The sequence below is a fragment of the Melopsittacus undulatus genome, chromosome 12 (genome assembly GCF_012275295.1).
Source record: "Melopsittacus undulatus isolate bMelUnd1 chromosome 12, bMelUnd1.mat.Z, whole genome shotgun sequence".
Taxonomy (NCBI): Eukaryota; Metazoa; Chordata; class Aves; order Psittaciformes; family Psittaculidae; genus Melopsittacus; species Melopsittacus undulatus.
In genome coordinates, this window is record NC_047538.1 from 3,285,604 (window position 1) to 3,309,053 (window position 23,450).

The window sequence follows — 23,450 nt, forward strand, 5'->3', positions numbered from 1 at the left end:
GCCTCCGTAACAACCTAGGCAAGAACACAGCAGCTCCTGGATGCCAATGCGTCCTCAGTGACCCCCAGGGTAAACACAGACCTGGAGTTAAGGTCAAGAACAAAAGTATCTAAACAAGATTCTAATTCTGGCCTGCCCAGTCTCCTGCAAACATTCCACCACCAGCACTGCTGTCACTGCAATCCCTCCCATGCACAAACAGAACTGCTGCCTCCCTCACATGACATCTGCCTGGGAGCAAACAAGTGCAAACGCCTCATTCTGCTCTTTCAGCCTTTGTTTTGTCCTGCTCTGGAAGGCTGCCTGCCTCCACGCTGCTCTCTGAGGTGGAAGGACCAAAGAGAATGGGCTCTTTCGGGTGCCTGTGCCCACTGAACACACTTACCTGCTCTCCTGAGACAGCACTTCCCCACAGGTGCTCATCTCTACAGGATGAAACTGCTCAGACTAACGGGGCAAGGTGAGAACAAAATAATCCTCCTGGAACAAACCTTCTGTGACTTAAGCCCCTGTCCCAACATCAGTGGAGTTTTATTTCCCTCTTAACTCGGTGGGAACAACCTGTTCCTTCCAAGCCAAGAAGCAGTGACATGGAAACAACCAGACCTGGGAGAGCTTTCCTGCACTCATCACACCATTTCTCCTCTCCCCCACCCCTCAGCACCACCTCTGTCCTCTCAAAAGCTACAAACAGCAGCAAAATCAGTGCCAGGGGAAAAGGGGTTTGCAGTGGTCAATGTAGGAGTTGATAGGAAAGACAACTTTGGACACCCTGAGCAGGACAGAAGGGACCTGTGCACTGTCCCGATGGTGAGGAGTCCTCTGGGTATCTCTGCCGCCCTCCTCAGTGCTGCCCATGAGTTTCATGAGCTATTCCTCATTTTCATTCTTCTTAATGGAGTGGTTCCTTAAAAAGTCCAAGTCATGCAATGGGAACAGTACGAAGATTCCTAAATGCTGGCTTTCACAGGGTAAGTAAAACCAACATCAAGCTGTAACATAATGGTAACCGATCACCAGGCGTATTGCACAAGAAAGGCATGGACTGGGAAGTGATCTGCCTTGCTGCTCCGAGTTTGAACAGCAGGATTTTCTCTGGGATGTGAACTCCAAGTCCTGGTGAACATCTTCATCTCAGGCAACTTAACCACCATCTACTTTGGGAAGTGGTTGGCAAGGTTTCTAGACTGTCTTGACTTGACCAAGGCAAGCGAATCTCACCAGTACCTGGACAAGATCTCTCCAGGTTCTCCTCTCCTATGGCAACAGCATTAAGTGGGGTGGTTACTGAGTGCAGTGACACCAATAGAATTAGAAGTGTTACTGAGCATTGCAGGCAGCTGGTTAGCAGGGTTATGTATGTGCTAACATCTACTAAGGGCTGGTTGCCGAAGCGAGCCTTCGCTCTGGGTTAGTGGGTGAACCTCCTCCAACCACCCTCCTCCCCCAGCAATTAGTTTAGGTTGATAACGAAGGGGCAGGTACTGTACCTGGTGATGGGCAGGTCGAGGCCCCGCTGCAAACTGAGGAAAGGCGGGAGAAACAAACACAAAAGGAAAGGCACAAAGAGTCAGAAACACCACAACGAAACCAAAATGTCACACTATGCAAAAATAAACCCACAAGGGAAAAAAAATAACAACCACCACACAACAGTCAAAAGCTTTGCTGCAGGACAGGGACAGACAGTGACTGAGATACAACGGGTGGCTGGGGGAGCACGCTGCTGGAGATGGGAGATTAACAGCCCAAGCTGCTGGTTGCTGGAAAGGCGCTCAGGGTATGAACACAGGCATTCCTTATCCTGCCTGGGGAACAAAATAAAACCAAACCCCAACTTAAACCAAGCCGTTTCAAAGGTGGAGGTAAATGGTTAAAGCAGCTGGACTCAGAGCTGTTCCAAACGTTTGGTGGGAGCGGAGGATGGAAACTCATGGCTGGAGAGGAGTAAAGAGCCAAGCAGGCACTGCTATATTGTCCTGACAAGCGTGGGGAGGTCCCTGCAAGGCAAAGATGCAAACACACAATGCCATTTGTTTCCAGCCTTTTGCTTTTAACCTCACAATCTAACCCTCCTTAGCGAGTTGGAACTGTCACCCCCATCTGAAAGTGAAGACAGGTTAACTCACGGTGTCCCCAGGGAGCTGAAGGCATCAGTGGGTAGAGAGCTTGGATGGAGAACACAAGGTCCTGGTGCCCAGCCCTAAGCTCACTAAACCCTTTCCCACCCATTTGGGCTCCCCATGGAGGAAAGGAATCAGGTTTTCACATGCTTGGTAAACATTAAAAGCATTTCCCAATAAGTAACTGAGTGTTAGAAATAAAAATGAATGCAAGAAATGGAAAATATAAAGAAAGATGACAAGGGATGCTCTTGGAAAAGCTGAGTTAGGTATTTAAACCCCTCATTCTCAGTGTAATGAGCAGAACTCCGTGATGAAAGCAGAGAAATCTATTGATAATAGCTCCAATAATTAAATGGAGCAAATGAAAGGAGATCCCACAGTGGCTTTTTACCCACCACAGCCCCTACCCATCACCAGTTGTGATGGTTTATAACTTAATGCACGTGCTGAGGCACAAGGTACAGCCCACCTCTGCTAATTCCTACTACAGGGGCTCTGCATGCTTTACTCTCTGCCTGAGAAGAGGGATCAAAGCTGGTTACTAATTACTGGTTGTCTTAACAGGAGGGTTTTTCAGTAAGACAAAGTGGCTCCCTTGCAGCCCTACCTCCAGCTATTCTAATGCCATCAAACATGAGAAGCAAAGTATAAATATTCAGTGGTCCAGCTGATTTTCTCCTTTATAACCACTTTAATTACCTACATTTAAGGCTTCCAAGGACTAGTCTGCTAATACTGGTGTTTATATAATCCTTCTGCCTTCACCTCCTGGTGACATTTGGGGGCAAAGTCATGAAAACCTTTGCAAATAAAGAGTTTCTACAGACATACTCTATGCCTGTATGTGTGTCTATATAAGAGTTGTGTGTCTATATAGGAGATGTGTGCCTATACAACAGTTTATAAGGAATGACCTGCACTGATTCACCAATAGAGTCTTCCCACCCTTAAAAACTTCCCCTAAGCCTTACATTAAAGAAAAAAAGCAAAGCAGCATCATGTAAGACTGAAGAGCAGAAGGTTCTATTTTAATGGCAACCACAGGACAGAAGTGCTCAGTGACCCAGCATCTTCCTGAGGCTCAGGGTGTGAAGGATGGTGGCTCTGCCCATTGGTCCTACAGCAGTGAGAAACAGGCACATGGATGAGGAATGTGCTGCAAGTCCTTATTTTCCTTAAGGAATAACTCCTCAAACCCAGTTCCAATGCCTTGTGTTTGAGAAAAGGGCTAAAGCCCACCCTAGGGGGGCTGACACGAGCCTCTCTGCAGGGCTGCACACTCCATGGTACACACTAATGAGAAGAATGAGTCAAAAAGAGATTGATGGGGTGCTAAAACCTCGTGCTGCTTCATTTCAGGGTCAAAGTCCCTCTCTCATCACTGCTCCACAGAAAAGATTTGTTCTCACTGTGTTTAAAACAAGAGCTGAAATCTTCTACCTTAAGAAGCCAAAATATTTTCCATGGTGAAAAGTAAGACATGTTACAAGGGGAAAAAAATAAAGGAATAAAATAAAACTTCAGAGTTAGTGAAAAACACCCTCCTCTATTTTGAACCGGTCACCACTGGCTCTTGATTTGCTTTTAATTTTGATTTCTTTTAATCCATCCAGGTTGATCAGATTTATTCCTACTTGCAGCTGTAAGCAACAGAACAAACTGTAGTCACTGCCGGCTCAGATCAGCACAGGCACTTTGGGCTGGTTTACTCCTCTGGCCGATGAAGGTAGCAGATAGAAAGGAAAACCTGATGGAACCCAGGTCCAGCATCTCTGCCACCCCACTTGTATTGGTGATGCCCTTGCTCCATGGACAGCAGAGTACATCCTCTACCTGCTGCTGCTTAAGCCTCCCTGACAATAAACACCTCCGGATCGCTCCAGCACCCTCCTGATCATGGGGATTTTTTGGCAGATGTCCTAGAAATGGCCAGTTTGTGTTAAAATCACCTGGGGCTCAGGGCTGGCGTGGGCAAGAGGTAATGGATCATGCTCAGGCATGCTGAGTGATTCCCAATCCATTCTCCTTCCCCTCAGCTTGGAGCTGTGAGATTCTCGCTATTGGAGCATCGCTATGGTGCTAACGGGGAGAAAACATGCAGCCAGTTGGATTGCAAAGGCAGCAGTCCTGGAAGGAGCAGAAAAGCCTCAACTCTTCCATTGCCAATGGCCCTTGGATGCAGAAAAAAGATGGAGGAAGCTTCATCTGCTCAAGGAAGCAGGGTTAGGATCAACCTCAGCTACGTATCCACAGCAGCCGAACCAGCTGCGTGCTGGACAGGACTGTGCTATGGCAGCCCAGGGATGGCGAAGACCCCCTGTCACCTTCCTCGTGCCCTCCTCACCCTCCCCTCGCCCCCAAAACCAGATGGTTAAAAAATGAATTAAAAAAATAAGAATTAAAAACCAAAAGGAAGTCAAGCCCAGAACAAAATGCAGGAGTAGCTCAGGATGGGGCCAGTCTTGCATTTGTTTTGGGATGGAGAGGTGGAATGAGATGTTATGGGTGCAGCTTTTAGTAATGGGGGTGGAAATGGTCACGAGCAGAGCAGGTGGCAAAGTCTGCACACAGGAGAGTTAAAAAATAACAGAAAAAATGGCTGAGAGCTGCAGACAATTCTTCCTCCTTAATAACAGGGCCAAAACCCTACAATTTGACCCATTTTCCAACCAGATTCCCTGCAGTTGTTACCTGCAGAGCAGCAAACCCAGAGTGAGCCTGGTCTCTGCCCTACCCCAGTCAGACCCTCCCAGCTGCAATCCAGCTTTGGACTTGGCGGCACCACTTGACCTGCCAGGGCAGCTCATGCTCTTAGCAAAGCAGCAAACCCAGTGCAATGCTGTAGATCAGCCAACAAAACCCAAGATGTGGTAAAAAAAAAGACAACTTAATAAAGAAAGAAAGGATGAAATCAAAACAGTGCCATCGGCACAACCGCCTGCAAGAAGGAGTACAGTTTGTTATATTGCTTACAATGCAGTATTTTATCCAGCCTCTTCCAGCCAGGGACCTGTAAACCGGACTCTGTTCCAAAACCTTCCTCCTCTTCCAGTTGTCTGTGCAATGTATTGGCACTGTTCTGCTGGGCTGTCAAAAAAACTGGTTTAGAGATGCAGCTCTTCAGTCAGGTTTTTGCTCCAGTTCTAACCATACCAACTTAGCTGTGCTTTTCAACAGTTCACGATGATTATACTTACTGAGACAAGAAGGGGGTTACCATCAGTATCCTGCATTACTGATCACAGTGAGGGGCTAAGGACAAAGTTGCAGCTGTCCACATCATCAAACTGCTGTTAACTGTTCAGCAACACAGAGGTTAACGGGTCTCAGGAGTCACCCTCCTGCAAAGCCCAAGGAGGTGGAACCTCCAGGGCTGGGGCAAGCCCATTAGTGTGGCTGCACACAGGGAGGAAGCTTACGCTTTGTGTGTGTGTATATATATACCTGGACAAACAGAAGAGTTCTGTCTTGGAGCCTTCAGCTGCCACCTGCAGCAGCATTCACCTTACTCTGAAAAGAGAAGTGCTGGGAATGGTGCAGTGGTTTTATAGGAAACCTGAAAGCATTAGGATGCAGATGTGGCTTTGCAAGAGGCACAGGGATCGCTGCTCCCTTGGCTAACTGAAGTTTGAGATGTCATGATGGCAAGCTACCGCACCTCCAGAAGCTGAGCTGAGCCCTAGGAGGGTCTCCTAACACCACGTGGATCTGTGCTATGAGCAGAGATTCCGCTAAAAGTCCTACAGTAGCAAAGCAGTATTCCAATACACACACAGAAAGGAAAAATAAAAGATGATGGAGGACAATCAAACCTGAAGTTGGATGAAAAAGGGGCTCACCACAAAAAGATCTGGGTACCCAAAAGCTCTGTTAAATGTGTGAGCACCTACAGGGTGCTAGGTTAGAACTGATCCAGTGGCATTGAGTCAGAAGCAAGGCCCAGAGGCCACTGGAGACTGAGTGCTGCTGCAGAGGACCACTTTGGTTTCCTGACTTTATGAAATACTTCCTTAAAGGGGGGAAAAAAAGGGAAAAAAAAAGAAAAAGAAGAAAGGAGAAAGATTCTGGTAATGAATCTAAACTCTAAAATAAAGTGAACCTGAAAGCAACTATGCTAAAAATAAATGGTGTTATTTGCATGGAGATGAGAATCCCTCCATCGCTTCTCTTCTGATAAGCCACTTGAAAAGGAAAACGATCCTACCAGGAAAGCATCTGAAAGATTCAGTCAACATTTGCCATTTGGAACGTGCTTCCAGTTCAGTAGAATACATTTTCCAGAGAACTGGCCCAGTGCTACAGACACACACAGACACATAGAGACACACACGGAGCAGGAAGAGAGAACGTAGGGTAGCGCGAAGGCGAGCTCCCTTACCGGCGAGCGGGTCTGAGGCTGCGTGTTCATTGTCTGAGGGGCTTGAGGGTACACCAGTGTGGTTGGAGCTGCATTCTGTCCTGAGGGATAGGGAGCCTGCCAGGGAACAAGAAAAGTAAGTAACAAATGAGTGTATCGAGTGATTCATCCCAAAGCACAGAACTGAACACGTTATCAGACAGACTGCTGATCAACAGGCAGATAAGGTGACACAGGTGATTGTGGTGCAGAAAACCTTCTCCATCAAGGGGACAACCAATGTGTCAACACTGCCCAAAGCTCCCCAAGAAAACACAAGGTCTCTGAAACCTGCTGTGTCCAGACCCCCAGCTCCGTGCTTCCCAAAAGCCTCCTCTGAACCTGCTTCCCAGGAAAGCTGGAACCGTGGGTATTGCCGATAAATCCTCCGGAACAAGACAAACACTAAGGAACAAGCTGCAACACATTTAACACATCCCAGTGCTGCTTGAAAAGTGTTTGCAACACAATGAAAGGGCCCCAAATTGTTACAGATGTGAGGCAGAGCATGGGCTGTGCAAGCTTCTCCTCATTTCAATGGGCTATAACAATTTATACCACCAGATGCTCCCCCATGTTACGTGCCCGAAGTAACAATAAACTGGAGCTGTGCAGTTATTGGGAATGCACATTATAACAAGACATTTTGGAACATATAACAAGAACAATTTGGAACTAACTCTACAGAGTTTTCCTTATTCTCTTTGAAACAAGATTGTAACTTACCTTCTTTAAATCGTTAATAGTTTGTTATTGTAATGGCCTAAACCCAGCCTATAACAGCCTCCACTTTAAAGAGGAATCAGCCCAACTCTACATGCTACCCTGTAACTCCTGCACGACTCCTTTGCAAACCACTTCTCCATCCCCTTAGCTCTTCCCCCTTCACTATCCATCCCTCATGCTGCCACCTCTGGATATTGGCAACCACATAACAACAGCAATGACAGTCCCTGTTAACCTCCTGGTTACGCACCATCAGATTTATTTGATGAATAAAGGAGCTTATTGGGTCTTCTCTGGGAGAAAGCCTTTGGGCTCATTGTACAGATTATGCTTAAAAGCATTGCAATACTCCTCTGTACACTGAATTAGGATTTATTCACACCACAAGCCCTGCTGAAGAATCCCTTCTCATCTTGGAATTTCACGGTCCTTGCATTAAAATACAATAGCAGGTCTAAGGAATAAAGGGAGAAGTTTCAGTCCGTAATGTGGTATTGAGAGCAGAGGTTTCGCTGCACCAGCCCTCAGGCACGTTTCAGGGTATCTTTGATTTGAGCTGTGCTAGATTTGATTTGAATAATTAGGTTTTTAAACACTAAAACTAAGTTAGAGTTGGTAGGCTAAACCTGCTTGTATTCAAGAAAGAAAAAAGAAACTCATAAACCCTTAGCTCTCAAGAGACATGAGCCAGCCTAAAGCCTGAAGCAGTTTTAGGCTCAAGGAGGGGTGTAGAAACAACACAAAACGTGCTGTTTCTACAAAGATACTCAGTCCTGAAGCCTGCAAAACTTTCAAGTCTGAATTAGCCAACTGTGCCAAGTACAGGCAGGCATGTCCTGCCTTTCAAAGGAGACTCATCCAGTCCTCACCAGAGGATGTATGGCTTTAAGAAAGCAATTTAAGAAGAGCTCTTCTTACAAAATTAAGTGGGCAGAAGAGTAAAGCACGGAATTTCCTTCTCATCTCCCAGGCTAAGTCCTGCAGCAGTCCCAGACCTCACCCACAGCTCAGCATCTTCAGCCCTTACAGCATGAGCACATGTAGGATGGTTTGGGAGCAAGGATATGTCTTTATTTTGGAAGAGCATCCCTGACAGTGTTCAAGGCCAGGTTGGACACAGGGGCTTGGAGCAGCTGCTCCAGTGGAAGGGGTCCCTGCCCGTGGCAGGGGTTGGAGCTGGAAGAGCTTTAAGGTCCCTTCCAACCCAAACCACTCTGTGACTCTATGATACGATTCTATACATTTGGATGATGTCTACCACCAAGTGCCCCTGCACACACTGACCAGTGTCCTGTGCCCTGCAGAGTGCCCAGGAGACAGCTGGCATCTCTCTGCTGTTCTATTGCTTCTTCTTTCTCATTGCTAAACATAAAATCCCCGCTCCAGCCCCTGCTGAACACAATGTAATGCAAGGTAAATGAAAACAGGGTTTAGAAACAATCCAGCCGATGAATTTTCCAGTCTCAGGAAGAAAACAAAACCCAAACCCAAACCAAAATGTGGCAGAGGGAATGAGAGAATTGAGCATAGCCCAAAACCAGTCCTTACTGGTGCGATACCTCCAATTCCTACTTTGGGACCACACTCAAACTGAGCATTAGAAAGCAAAGCTTACTCCCAAGCACATGGACACCGGAGGACAGCGTTCCTATGGCACAAGCTAACTCAGCAGGATGTTTGGCTATGTTCTACCTGATTTTCACACTGCTTTTTGTACTAAAGAGATGATAAATAAAAACCTATGCCTCTGAGCACATCACCAGATCTTTGCTGTGATTTAGGATGCCAAAGCACACTTGGTAGCATATTTAGCTGACAAACGTTGTTCTGTAGTAGTTTATATCAATACAGCAGCAAAGACTCCGGTTCAAGAGCAATTCAATGCTTTAATCAGCTCCTGTGATGGAAGCGGAGATCTCTTGCAGGTGCAGGGCAGGTTTTCCACTGCCACTCCTCTCCAGGAGCTCATCCAGTCTAATCCTCTGCAGCCAGCACTTTCCTACCCCCTTACCACTGGCAAAACCTCCAGTTCCTGTTAACAAGTAATTTGCAAGAAGTCTTCTAATTTCTGGAGATGTCAGATGCAGCATCAAATATTTTCCCCTTTTATTTGACAAGTGTGATTCTGCTCGAGCTGTTGGTGTCAGTGCTGTGTAATAAACAGCATGTACCATATCCCACAGCAGCGGTGACACCACAGCGAGGAGCGATCGCAACACCAAGGAGTAATCAAGCACTAACAAGATGTGGGGAACTTGTACCTTTCCATCCCCAGCCTACAGAGAAGCTGTCCTGCACTTGTAGCATCCTGCTGCGGACTTCCTGGTACCTGGGATCTCTGGCCAGTATGAGGCTGAGGCTTCTCCCCTTGGAGGATCAGCAGCCTTGTCACCATGCACCTTGCAAAGGGGCCTGATGCTACTCTTTGTATCTTACCAAACAGCACAAAGGATGTAAATTAAATGGACACTTGGATGTAAATGGACCAGTTGATCACCAGCTCACAAGAAGAGACTTTATCCCAAACGGTTGGAACTGCTGCTCCCACAGCACCTCAGCAAAGACAGAAGAAAACATCCACTATTCTCTGCCTTCTCCAGGCTCAAGAAAACATGTTTTATTCAGGTTTAAATTACATGCATCAGCGCAAAGCCTAAGTCACTTCCATGCTTCCCCCAAAGTCCTCACCCAGCTCCAAAACAGCCCAAGTCTTCATCACAGAGTCAGAGAATGGTTTGGGTTGGAAGGGACCTTAAAGCTCCTCCAGCTCCAACCCCTGCCACAGGCAGGGACCCCTTCCACTGCAGCAACTGCTCCAAGCCCCTGTGTCCAACCTGGCCTTGAGCACTGCCAGGGATGGGGCAGCCACAGCTTCTCTGGGCACCCTGTGCCAGCGCCTCAGCACCCTCACAGGGAACAGCTTCTGCCTAAGAGCTCATCTCAGTCTCCCCTCTCTTGGGCAGGTTCAAGCCATTCCCCTTGTCCCAAGCCCCTCTCCATCTTTCTTGTAGCCCCTTTAGGCACTGGAGCTACTCTAAGGTCTCACTGGAGCCTTCTCTTCTTTTAATCACCGAAGCATAAGGAAATTGGAAAGAAAAGAAGTGCAGCTATCACCGAGCCTGAAGAACGATGACTTTTAGCAGCAAGTCTGTAAAACAGGCATTTCAAACCCAGTGCCAAAGCCAGGCACCTCGCTGCTAACAGATGTCATTTCTGACACCCGGAGGGCTGAGAGGCACATGAAAGACGACGCAATCGAGTGTTAAATTTGCTTCAGCATTCAAACCCTTTCAGAATAAGTATAGCATTAAGTTATAAATAAAGAAAAAAGCATGTGAAGGCTTCAACAGAATCACAGAATCATTTGGGTTGGAAAAGACCTTCATGATCATTGAGCTCACGTGTTAACCCAACACTGCCAAGGCCACCACTAACCTGTGTCTCCAAGCATCACATCCAGCCGTTCCAGGGCTGGTGAGTCCAGCACTGCCCTGGGCAGCCTGTTCCAGTGCTTGACAACTTGTTCCTCATTTCCAGTCTAAACTTCCCTGGGGCCACTTGAGGCCGTTTCCTCTTGTCCCATCCCTTGTTCCTTGGGAGCAGAGCCCAGCCCCTCCTGGCTCCATCCTCCTCTCAGGCACTTGGAGGGAACCATCAGGTCCCCCCTGAGCTTTCTCTTCTCCATCTGAACCCCACAGCTCCCTCAGCCGTTCCCCATCTCTCTTGTGCTCCAGGCCCTGCACCAGCTCCATTGCCCTGCTCTGGCCCCACTCCAGCCCCTCAAGGTCTCTCTTGCAGTGAGGGGCCCAGAGCTGAACACAGGATTCAAGGTGCAGCCTCACCAGTGCCCAGGGCAGGGGCACAGTCACTGCCACTGGTGCTGATCCAGGCCAGGATGCTGGGAGCTCCCTGCCTGCCTGGGCACAAGCTGCTCATGTTCAATCAGCACCTCCAGGGCCTTTCCCGTGAGCAATTTCCAGCTGCTCTTCCCCAAGCCTGGAGCATTGTAGGGGGTTGTTGTGGCCCAAGCACAGGATCCAGCACTGAGCCTTGTGGAACCTCATCCCATTGGCACAGCCCATGGATCCAGCCTGGCCAGGTCCCTCTGCAGAGCCTCCTGCCCTCCAGCAGATCAATGTTCCCAGCCAGCCTGGTGTCATCTCAGGGTGCCCTCGATCCCCTCATCCAGGTCATTGATGAAGGCATTAAACAGACATGAGCCCTGGGAACACCACTTGTGACCAGGAGGTAACTCCACTCACCACCACTCTTTGGGCTCATCCAGCTATTTTTATACCCAGCAAACAGCACAGAAACAGCAGCACTGAAGGGTTTCTGCTATTAAGCTGTCATCAAAACAAGGTATGTTTGGACAGGCAGTGGTTTTTAACACAGGCAACCCACAACTGCAGCCTTGAGGAACGAGCGCAACACAAATCCCACTGAAGACAACAAACATCACCTCAATAAACACGTTTCACAGCTATTACACAACGAATGCTTCTGCCCAGTGTGCTTCACACCAGATGGAGGTGTGTCTGAACTGGTATTTGTGATAGCACCACAAATGGGAAAGGAGATGGGAAAGGGAGGAAAAAAGCCCTTTATAAATTCCTGCAGGTACTAAGTTAACACATGGCAGCCTGAATCACAACATCCAACAGAACAAAGCACAGCGCTCCACTGCTTTTCAGACAAGTCAGCTGATTAAAAGTATTGCATCCACTCATCTGTCAAAAGGGCTTCCTTTCTGTGCCCAGCATCTAAATAGGTACACAAAGTCAGAGAATCACGTGCAGTCACGCTGGAAATACATGGCTTTTCTGCACCGGGGCTGCAGTGATGGGGCCAAAGTGAGGAAATGAAGAGATGAGAGAGGAAATGCTCCAAAAATCCCCTAAATAAGCTCCTCTGGAGGGAGGCTGGGCAGCAACTGCTGCTCTGTGTAAAGATCCTGGTGAAGAAGCATCAGACAGAACCCCTGAAGCTCAGATAACTGCAGCACCCTGAGCTGGAAGGGATGCGATGGCACCTGAGCTGCTCCCCTTTGAGGCACAGCACTTTGCTTCCCTTCAAGCTCTCACCTGAGGCATTTCAGACTTTCAGATGTGGCTCTTCACAGGGGAAGGTGCTAATAGCTGTGTTCAGGTATTCCTGCAGCCTGCTGGGGAAAACCCTCTGCAACAGCTCCCTGTGCAGTTCCCACCTTGGGGAAAGGAAACTGAGGGCACCAAGCAAGGGAAGAAAGGCAGGAATCACAAGCACCACACCAACTGAAACCAGTTATTCTTAGCTCAGCTCCGAGCTGGTTAATCAACACTGAGCCTGCTGCGTAACACAACTCCCTCCAAACTGCCTGTACTGGGAATAAACAGGCAAAGTGCACACATGGGCACAGAAAGAGCTGAGTCAGAGTCACGCCGCAGCCTGGGGAGATCTCTTCTTGGACCAAACCTCTGAAAATCCCACAGGAAGAGCTGCTTCCGCAGCTTCCTGCCCTCCATTCGGGGTGGGAAGGGGTTAAGAGCTGCGGCTATTCCATGAATCCTCTCCCAGCTTAGGGAAGGAGTTTGGCTGGGTCTATATTTACTGGGGTTACATACGAGGAGGAGAAATGGTCTTGTAGTTCCAGCACATGACCGTGACTCAGGAGCTGCTGCTCTAGCACCATTGCTATCGCTGTGACCTTGGGGGAGAATGAAAAACCTTCGGACTTCCAGTTCCTTCCCAGTGACACCAACATGTTCCTGCTCGGGGTGAGCTGAAACTCACCTCAAAGGCAACAAAAAGCTTTCACCTCTTGGGGAGGAACACAACGGCACAAGCAAAACATTCCCTGCCAACACAGAGTGTGCTGGGGTCAGCATCATCCCTGAGACACCCCAAGGACTGCCTGTCCTGCCTGGGCAGGACAGAAAGCAGTGTGGTGCTTTGGATGGGAGTTAAACACTGATACCTTGCTGGGGTGGTTTGTAGCTCCTCGGAGCATGCAGATACCTGCACCAACAACCGAGAGCACCCAGCTGACAGCTCACTGCAGGTGCCACTGCAGACGTACAGACAGAGCTTTTGCCATTTTAGACTGAGACATAAAAGAGGAAATTGGCTGGAAACGGGATGAAACCGCTTCAAAATCCAGCTCTTCCTGCAGAAGACCCCAAAAGAAACCCAGACACATTTGTCGGGGGGCACAGGTATTCCTGCATCACTGTGGTCTCTAACACAGATGTTCACTGACCCAGCTAAACACTAACTATTGGTTAAAGCCACCCCAGCTGAGCAGTTGCAGAAACACTCAGGGTACTTTATACTAAGGTGCCCTGTCCATAAGTTCATCAATTCTTACTTATACAAGCTCCTGACACAAAGCTCAGTAAGATACAGGACAGAGAGCCACAAGAGTCATCAATGAGATAAATCCCTGTGCCCATATTTCCTTTTGATCCCTGTTTTTAACAACCAGCCTCAGTTTTCCTTCCAGCTGCTGAAGGAAAAGCCCATCAGGGTGTGCAGGACAGGCTGTGTTGATGCACCAGCCCTTCTGGCTGCTCTTAGAAGGTTTTGCCCTGGGTCTCAGGCCTGGGCAGCAGGAATCTGGCCTCGGATGCAGGTAAAGAAATCCCCTGCAGCAGCACAAGGTGTCACCTGGTCCACAAGTATGGAAGGATGGTGCCAGCAGGGATGTGCCTTTTAAGTCTGGATCATCATTTATCTGTTGAGTTGGGTCTGCTCAGGCCCCAGCCTGAAACCAAATCACTTTTATTACCTGAACAACTGCCACTATCTGGTACCCAAGCAGGGGAAATCTCTCAGCGTTCAGCTCCTCAAAAGCAAGAGGATTATTACTGTAATTTAAACCCTGTATCTTCATTTCCATGAATCTAGCACTTCATGAACTCACAAATCTATTACTTAATAAACCCCCTGCAGCAGTTCTGCCCCTACTACAAACCCAGCACCTTTATTTTCCCTCAAGCTTCAGTTTCAGCATGGCCTCAATTTTAGGAAGGGTGCATAACAGCTCAAACCCACAGTGCTGGTGGAAGCAGCTCTCCTGTGTTCCCCCCAAACAGGACCGTTTGCTCCTGCTCCTGTGCTCTTTCAGCCTAAGGAACCATGAAAATGTTTAAAACTTGCAAAGACAGAATGTTACAGCAGATGATATTTTTTTAGCCTGGTATGAAAAGTGGCATTATTGCCAATCACAGAGATAACAGCTACAGCCAGAGCATCTGAGAACAGATCGTAGCATAGAGTCCCAGACTGGTCTGGGCTGAAGGGACCTTAAGGCTCATCCAGCTCCAACCCTTGCCATGGGCAGGGACCCCTTCCACTGCAGCAGCTGCTCCAAGCCCCTGTGTCCAACCTGGCCTTGAACACTGCCAGGGATGGGGCAGCCACAGCTTCTCTGGGCACCCTGTGCCAGCGCCTCAGCACCCTCACAGGGAACAGCTTCTGCCTAAGAGCTCATCTCAGTCTCCCCTCTATCTCCCTTAAAAGAATCTCCTCCTACTAAAGGCTACAGAACACATCACTAACAAAAGGCTCATTTTTCCATCCAGTGCTGGCTTTTGAACACTGGTAGCATCAAGTGAAAGGGGTGAAGAGGTTTCCTGCTCTCTCTGTCTCCCTTTGTCCTCCCAGGGGCTGCAGCACCTGCAGCAGAGATGACTGAACAGGAGGTGAAGCAGCTTTTGACCTAAAACCAGTATATTGGCAACACACAAAATAAAAACTACTGAACAACCAATGGTGGCATCTCTGGAGATGCCCAGGGCTCACTGTGGAGTCCACAACCTGTGCAGAGTGAGGACAGCAAAGAATTAGTTCTTTTTATCCACCTGCACTCACAAATGAATGCCATGGGAAGCCAAACCAGCCCCATGAGATGCTCCCAGTGTCTCTCTGCCCCTCCAGTTGCAGCTTTGCACAGGGTCACGTTATTGAGCTACAGACACCCACCTGGGTGACAAACTTGTGACAGAACCACACCACCCACACCGTGGCAGCAGCCAGCCCCCGGCTGCACAGAAAGGCACTGAAGTCCTGGGAGGGAAAGAGAAGTTAAGTGCCAAAAGAGCTCACAGGAATCCTGCGGGAGTGAACTGTGCTTGGCACATCGGGAAGCATCCCTGGGACCAGTCCCAGGGTCACCACAATACCTGGGGCCTGCATGGTCAGTGCCTGCATCTCAGTGCAAACATGGCGCTGCTCAGCTCTGGGATTGCTCTTGGACATACTTGGGGTTTATGAGCATTTTCATAACTGTTTAACTCAAATCTATCTTTACTGGCAGACCCTGAAGCCCTCAGCTGCAATGGTTTGTGCAATGGGAATCATCTGAGTATGGCAGGAAAAACCCTGTTGTCTCCGTAAGGCACAGAACCAGCTCACCTGCAAGTATGACAAACCATTACGAAGATTATTAAATTCACTGGAATAACAGGAATTAAGATATGAACTATTAAATTTATTCATCCCAGGCTTTTCTACACATCCCAGGCTTTTTCTCTCACATCATGCATAAAAGCATATTCTCACTTCTCCTGTGAACTATCCAGTTTTACAGCTTTCAAACCAGTGCAACAGTGATGAAATGATACACAATTCCTCTCCAAACACTCATAGTTTAGCTTTTCTTATTTACAATGATACTTCAGTGGTGTCTCAACAACCTCACTATCAGATTATTCTGTTTAAGGCCTCATTTGGAGCTCCATGTTCAAACATTCAGGTTTTGGGTTCACATCGCATCGAGAATTGCAAATTTGCTCATTTGCAAATTACCCAACATCACTGCAATCAGTCCTCATCACAGCATCCTGCAAATCCAATTCCATGGCGCTTCTCCTCCGCTGCCTCCCTGTATGATGTACCAGGAACTTGGAAACACTCTGGTTTACTGCAGAGATTGGTATAAATACCCAAAGCCCCATTAAAGTCAATGATGCAAGTACCAGACCCCTGACACTGACCATGTTGTGCAGATTCAGGGTTTCCACTCTGTAATGGAATTCATCACATCACAGTGCCAATACGTGATTGGTATTGGTATTGGGAGGGACTGGGATGGGACTTGCACAGTCTTAGGGATTCCTGACACTGCAGACAAGGACAAGAAGCAGGGAAGAGCCTGCACCGCTTGTGAGGAAGAGGAGGAGAAGGGAGGATGTTGCCTGGCACAAGTGCTCCAGTTTCCACTCCCTCCTTTTTTCCGTAAGCCCAGCCTTGAGAATTCCCTGTGTTGGTAAATATTAAACTCAGCCTTTAAACAGATAAAAATGCCCTGATCCAAGAGCAATTCCTTCTCTCAAATGTGGCTGAACCACTGTTACCTCTAATCCACTGCAGCCGCCTGTCTCGGTGTACATGTCCTGAACTTCCAACCACCTTTATATGGCTTTGCAGATTCAGTGTCACACACTCGAGCAGGCAAAAGCAGCACAAGCAACAGGGAAACAGAGTCCCAAGCAACACGCACAAGACTACAGGCACTTCTTCTACTTGAAGATGAATAATCAGATTCTCACTGACAGAAGGTGGTGAAGGAAACACGGTTTCCTCTTCCCTGGACAAAGATGGTTTGTGCAAAGGGCAATACAGACACGAGATGAACACCCCTCTCCTTCCTGGTTAAGAAGTTGTGGTCCCTCTTCTTGTAGGGATGTTACAAAGGAGAAGGGTGGAAAGGAAAAGGCAGAAAGTATTGCTGTTTGACTGGCCATCTCCCTGCAGCCCAGCCTTAGCTTGTGTTTCCAACATAACAACTGCAATTATTCTATCAGCAGTTATAGCACTGAATGCAGCCATCCCACAACATGCTGTTAAGGTGAATATAACACACAGTTCTGGGGAGGAGAGAAGCATCTTTCTGCCTGTTAAAATAGAGAAGGCATTCAAACCAATAAGCATATACCAAATTCCAGAGCACAGGGATGGGGTCAACTGAAGATGCAGAGTGGGATACTTAAACAAGTGCAGTTTTAAGATAGCTGGATGGACAGATCTCAGAATCCCAGAGTGGTTTGGGTTGGAAGGGACCTTAAAGCTCCTTCAGCTCTAACCCCTGCCACGGGCAGGGACCCCTTCCACTGGAGCAGCTGCTCCAAGCCCCTGTGTCCAACCTGGCCTTCAACACTGCCAGGGATGGGGCAGCCACAGCTTCTCTGGGCACCCTGTGCCAGCGCCTCAGCACCCTCACAGGGAACAGCTTCTGCCTAAGAGCTCATCTCAGTCTCCCCTCTCTTGGGCAGGTTCAAGCCATTCCCCTTGGCCTGTCCCTACAGGCCCTTGTCCCAAGCCCCTCTCCAGCTTTCCTGCAGCCCCCTCCAGGACAGTGTTCCTTGCTGAAGGTATAAATGGCTTCAGAGGTTATTCTTCAGTTTCCCAGTCTGACAGAACAGCTAATGATGGACTCCGGTAATTCAAGGGCTCCTTCCCCCCTGTTTTATCTGGATACAGGGGTATTTACTGCCCTCTATGTTCACAAAACACAGCTTGTAAAGCTCTGACTTGGCTGTTTACTGGGACATTTTCCCTTCTGCAACACATTGTGTTTGTTTGACAACTACAGATTTTCTGGAGCATACAGGAAAACATCCATTAAACTGCATGGAACAGAAGGTATTATTGCAGGAGGAATAGCAGAACAGAAAATATTAAACATAAGAAAATGGCAAGTTGCCTCCAATTATTTTGTCATCTGAGATCATGAATAAAAATGTAGTTCAATGAGTGGTAAAGTTGAAAAGCATCAAATGAAAGCACAGTCCACGTGATGGTGAGAACAGGAAATGTGCTTGAAGCCCTCAAGAAAGGGATCTGTAGCATTTTAGACCACCTACCGAGGAGTTTGGTTCTCTATTAAAATGCCATTTCAACCCCTCCAAAAAACCAAGTTACTGCCAATTTTGAAGCTGCTTTTGATTCACAATAGTATCACAAGCCCAAAGAAAACCCTTGTGCTAGATCACGCACCCAGTGTGCTGTGTGGCCAAGACACCAACTGTGCGAGAGCTTCCTTACTCCAAATAACTCCGTTTACCCCAGGGTGGATGAGGCAGGGATGACTCTGAGCAAGGCTGGGGATGCTCCAGGAAGCAAAACCTCAAGCAACAGGAGAGAAACCACATTATCCTCCTGCGCTGGGCACACAGGATGGCACGGAGAAGAATTAAACACAGCTCTGCAAGCAGTAATCCCTGCACAACGCAGTGTCAGCACTGCGGGGGGGTCTGCAGGCAGGGCCAGGCCTGACTGGACTCAGCTTTTGTGCTGATCTTTCCTTTGCAAGGAGATGCTGCGAGGGCTGGAGCAGCTCTGCTCTGGAGCCAGGCTGAGAGAGCTGGGCTGGGGCAGCCTGGGCAAGAGAAGGCTCCTGAAGGGGAGACCTGAGAGCAGCTCCAGTGCCTAAAGGGGCTGCAGGAAAGCTGGAGAGGGGCTTGGGACAAGGGCCTGTAGGGACAGGCCAAGGGGAATGGCTTGAACCTGCCCAAGAGAGGGGAGACTGAGATGAGCTCTTAGGCAGAAGCTCTTCCCTGTGAGGGTGCTGAGGCGCTGGCACAGGGTGCCCAGAGAAGCTGTGGCTGCCCCATCCCTGGCAGTGTTCAAGGCCAGGTTGGACACAGGGGCTTGGAGCAGCTGCTCCAGTGGAAGGGGTCCCTGCCTGTGGCAGGGGTTGGAGCTGGAGGAGCTTTAAGGTCCTTTCCAACACAAACCAGTCTGGAATTCTGTGTATATGATCACATTGTACCAGATTTTCTTCCATTCCTTTCCTTGTTAGAAAGGAAAGTGTTTCAGGCTGTTCCTAATCCTCCTTTAGTGCATAAATATTAACACTAATCCATACATCTCACCTATGGTGCACCTTTTGAATGTCCCTGTTTCCAAGGCTAAATAACTGTTGATGTTAATAGAGTTATTTGGCAGCTACACCTTCCCACAACCCCAGATCTCCCCTCGCCAGCTCTTAAGCCCAGAGCAGCAACCTACCCATGAGGTTGAGCATCCCCACACTAAAGCACCCTGAAGCCCAAAGGCACTAAGACACAGCCGTGCTTTATGTTTCCAGGACAGCTTTACCCAGATTTAAACTAATGAGGTAAAAAGCACAGCAGTGAATCAAACCTAATGAAATACGTGACATGAGCAAATATTCCCAACGTTATTAACCCAATCAAACCCCTCCTAATCCTATTACAACACAGAGAGTTCAGCTGCACTTCCAGCAGGTCTTTAACACAAAGGCCACAAGAAGATTACGCTTCTCCTGGATTTATCAGCTATTAAATAACTCCAATTTCCCATCTCCAGCAGCAGTCACACACTCCTGCAGGCTCACAGTCAGCACTGCAAGGCTGCGGTGGGAAGCAGCCTGACCCCGATGCACAGAACCACGGCCAAGGGAAGTGTAAGCAGTCAAGTTCTTGACTGCTCAGAAACACACTCATGAACATGGCTGGAAGGAGGTTTCATGCTCACAAAGCACCGTCAGTTTAGTTGCTTAAACTGTCTTTTTCCTCATGATCTGGTAGGAGTGGAAAACCCAAGAGCCTGGAACCCATGGTCCAGAGGGGAACGTGCATCCTCCTGCCTGGTCCAGCCCTGGTTTCTTCACTGGCACAAGGAGACTCTCATCTCCCATTCCGTGGCCACAAAGATGACTGTTAAGGAATGCCCTGCCTGAGAACCCTTCCTGCTCTGCAGTTACAGGACTCTGTGTGCTTTCAATGAGAGGATGCTCAGGGACTGGAGCACCTCCCGTATGAAGACAGGCTGAGAAAGTTGGGGCTGTTCAGCCTGGAGAAGAGAAGGCTGCGTGGAGACCTCAGAGCAGCTTCCAGTGTCTGAAGGGGACTATAGGGATGCTGGGGAGGGACTCTTCATTAGGGACTGTAGTGATAGGACAAGTGGTAACGGGTTCAAACTGAAACAGGGGAAGTTTAGATTGGATATAAGGAGGAAGTTCTTTACTGTGAGGGTGCTGAGGCGCTGGAATGGGTTGCCCAGGGAAGTTGTGAATGCTCCATCCCTGGCAGTGTTCAAGGCCAGGTTGGACAGAGCCTTGGGTGCCATGGTTTAGTGTGAGGTGTCCCTGCCCATGGCAGGGGGTTGGAACTGGATGAGCTTAAGGTCCTTTCCAACCCAAACTATTCTATGATTCTATGAAATCCGCTATAACAGCACCTTACATAAACCAAGGAAGTTCCTGTATGGAAAAGCTGTCTCTGGGTGAAGAGTTCCCTGTGGAGCTTAGAGCTGGCTCCAACCCAGGTGTTGACATAAGATGGTCTCAAAACAGAGAAAGTGATGGGTATTTGTTCACATGAGATGACAGAACCAAGGAGCCCCTTGTGCTCCAGCGGCTGCGGAAGTTTATTACCTGACCTCACAGAGAGCACTACTTCCCAGCAACGCACACGTGTGCTCCTTTAATGGGGAATAGGAGACCTTACAACAGCCTTCCAAAATCTACATGGGCTGACTTTAACCCTGGAGAGGGGCTTTGGACAAGGGCCTGTAGGGACAGGCCAAGGGGAATGGCTTGAACCTGCCAGAACAGGGGAGACTGAGATGAGCTCTTAGGCACAAGCTGTTCCCTGTGAGGGTGCTGAGGCGCTGGCACAGGGTGCCCAGAGAAGCTGTGGCTGCCCCATCCCTGGCAGTGTTCAAGGCCAGGTTGGACACAGGGGCTTGGAGCAGCTGCTCCAGTGGAAGGTGTCCCTGCCTGTGGCAGGGGTTGGAGCTGGAGGAGCTTTAAGGTCCCTTCCAACCCAAACCATTCCATGATTGTAAAGTTCTATCAATAGCTGCATCTGAGGGAAGGTGAGTGTAACATGCAGTTCACAGGCAAGAGAACACAGAAGGCAGCTGCCTCCAGCATGAGGAGTGAGCAGCTACCGTAACACTTGCTATGTCCCAGGGCACCTGGGGTATCCAAAGACACAATGGGGCAAGGTTATGATTAAATAACACTCCTCCTTCCCTTCCCTCATTCCTCTTTCCCTTCCATCTGTTAATAAACATCAGCTCATTAAAAGCATCTAAAACCTAAATTGGGCTAAAAGTGATGGGAGGGAATAGTGAATAAACATCGTGGCTGTAACAGGATCCCAGCTCCCATAGAAAGGCTCCAAGATAATAAAAGGGGGGCTTGGGGAAAGCCTATAAACCCGCCACAGATGGCACACAGACACGCTTCCTGGCACAGATTCCCAGACCTTACCGCACTCAGGAATGTCTCACTGCTATTACAAACGCTAATTTAGCGAGGGTGACATTTTTGAGGACCAGAATGAGACCACAAAACTCTTTTCACTTCAGGCAAAGGAGCAGATGGTAACAAGTTCCAGCTTGTACAATCTGCTCCAGGTTTCCATCAGCCACCTACAAGTCAAGGTCTCTGTACACCGAGAGCATTCAGCTCTCCTGTTCTCTGCGGGTGTTATCCAGACCCTGCTAGGAGCAGGTAAAGCATTGTTAAACACCACTGTGAGCATCTGCAACAGCTTCAGGGCAAGGTCGCAGTGGATGCCAGAGGTTCCCCTGGGTGCTCCAGCAATTCAGCCCAAGAGGTAAGGGTGGGCATGAAGCACCCACAATGAGTTCTTATGGAGAGCCTGACTGCAGAGGAAATTCCTGGCCATTTGCTCCAAGTGTGGTTGGTCAGAGCTTCCAAGCTGTGGTCCCGGACTGAAGGAATCCCTCAGCACGCACATCAGAGCCTGCGGTTTTAAAGCTGAGGTGGAAAAAGCCAAGAGTCTTTTCCAAGTCATTCCCCTCTTGTGTTGCTTCACCTCAGGCACCAGAACCCACAGAACTTGTTCCTTGGGATCCTTCAAAACACTCCTAGGCCACAAGGAGGGATGAAATTGTCTTCTCCTCATGGCCTGAGCTTCACATGCTCATGGTACCAATGAGGAGCCCTCTCCTCTGCTATCATTCCTGGGACAGCAGGAAGCATTTTGCTGCTGCTCCCCTCCAAGCCCCATCCGCGCTGCTTTGGCACAGCTCCACTTTCCCATTATTCCCATCCTAACACGGATACACCATAAATTACTGCAACATCAACCCGGAGCGGGGCAGATTTACAGCACTTCAGCTGCTCTGTGTTAACTCCTGTGTGAAGGCTCCTTGCCTGCAGTACTTGCACTGGGCTGGCTCACACCCGTCACAGGATGAGAGCCTGTGGTACCCGGCACATTGTAAATCCATCCTTACCTGGTCTCAGGACACCTTGCTCCGGTAGCCATGCCCAAGAAGAAACTTCTCTATTCCTTTCTCAATGGCTTCTCCTTTCCCTGTACACTAAGAATGTGAATTGTCTCAAACCAGACACTCCTGAAGCCTACAAGCTGAGAGAGGAGGCAGTGGAGATGCGTTCCCCCAATCCCAGTCAGTACAAGGAGCCTTTCACACAAAGAACAACTGGAATATGGAATTTTATGTCCATGGGGCCACATCTGGCCATAACATCGCTGCAGCACCGTGTGCTGTGCATTCCCCAGTGCCGGCGGAGTTCACTGCATTCCTGAGAGCAGCAGGATGATTTCAAAGCCCTGGAATTTGGGAAGCACAAACGCTGCTGTGGAGGTGGGGGTAGGATGGCTTCACATCGCTGCTGAGCTCTTCTTGTTTCACCACACAGAACCTAAGTCTGAAGGGCAGCAAAGTGCCAGAGGCAGGGTATTATGGAAGACTTTGGAGGAAGAGGAACAGCAAAAGCCCTTCTCTTGTTTTGGGTACGTCAGATGGAAAAGGTAGAAGAAAAAGTGAAAGAGGCACCAAACCACAGCCCTGCAGGACCATCTGCTGCTGCTTACTTAAATAATGGTAAAGGAAAACCAGCTACAAAGCTCCAAGCTACATCTGCACCTGATGTGTCTTGCCACGGGAGACACTGGATATCCTGTACACCTCCTGACCAGTGCTTCCCAAGACCTCTCCTACAGACCACTCTGTTGTGGAACCACAGAATCAGGGAATGGTTTGGGTTGGAAGGGACCTTAAAGCTCCTCCAGCTCCAACCCCTGCCACAGGCAGGGACCCCTTCCACTGGAGCAGCTGCTCCAAGCCCCTGTGTCCAACCTGGCCTTGAACACTGCCAGGGATGGGGCAGCCACAGCTTCTCTGGGCACCCTGTGCCAGCGCCTCAGCACCCTCACAGGGAAGAGCTTGTGCCTAAGAGCTCAGCTCAGTCTCCC

General features: G+C 48.8%; 1 protein-coding gene across 7 annotated transcripts in view; it reads right to left on the reverse strand.

Moving 5' to 3' along the window:
- Nucleotides 1–23,450, reverse strand: part of EIF4G3 (eukaryotic translation initiation factor 4 gamma 3) — a 149,666-nt gene that overhangs the window by 73,156 nt on the left and 53,060 nt on the right. For 6 of the 7 annotated variants that reach the window (XM_031045709.2, XM_031045703.2, XM_031045708.2 and 3 more), the window contains 2 exons: nucleotides 6,505–6,600; nucleotides 1,491–1,523 (listed from right to left, as the gene is read on the reverse strand). In XM_031045709.2, coding sequence (XP_030901569.2) covers nucleotides 1,491–1,523; nucleotides 6,505–6,534 — 63 coding nt within the window. In that variant the 5' untranslated portion in view covers nucleotides 6,535–6,600. The remainder of the gene's footprint in view (nucleotides 1–1,490; nucleotides 1,524–6,504; nucleotides 6,601–23,450) is intronic. The other variant, XM_031045706.2, reaches the window with a different exon arrangement.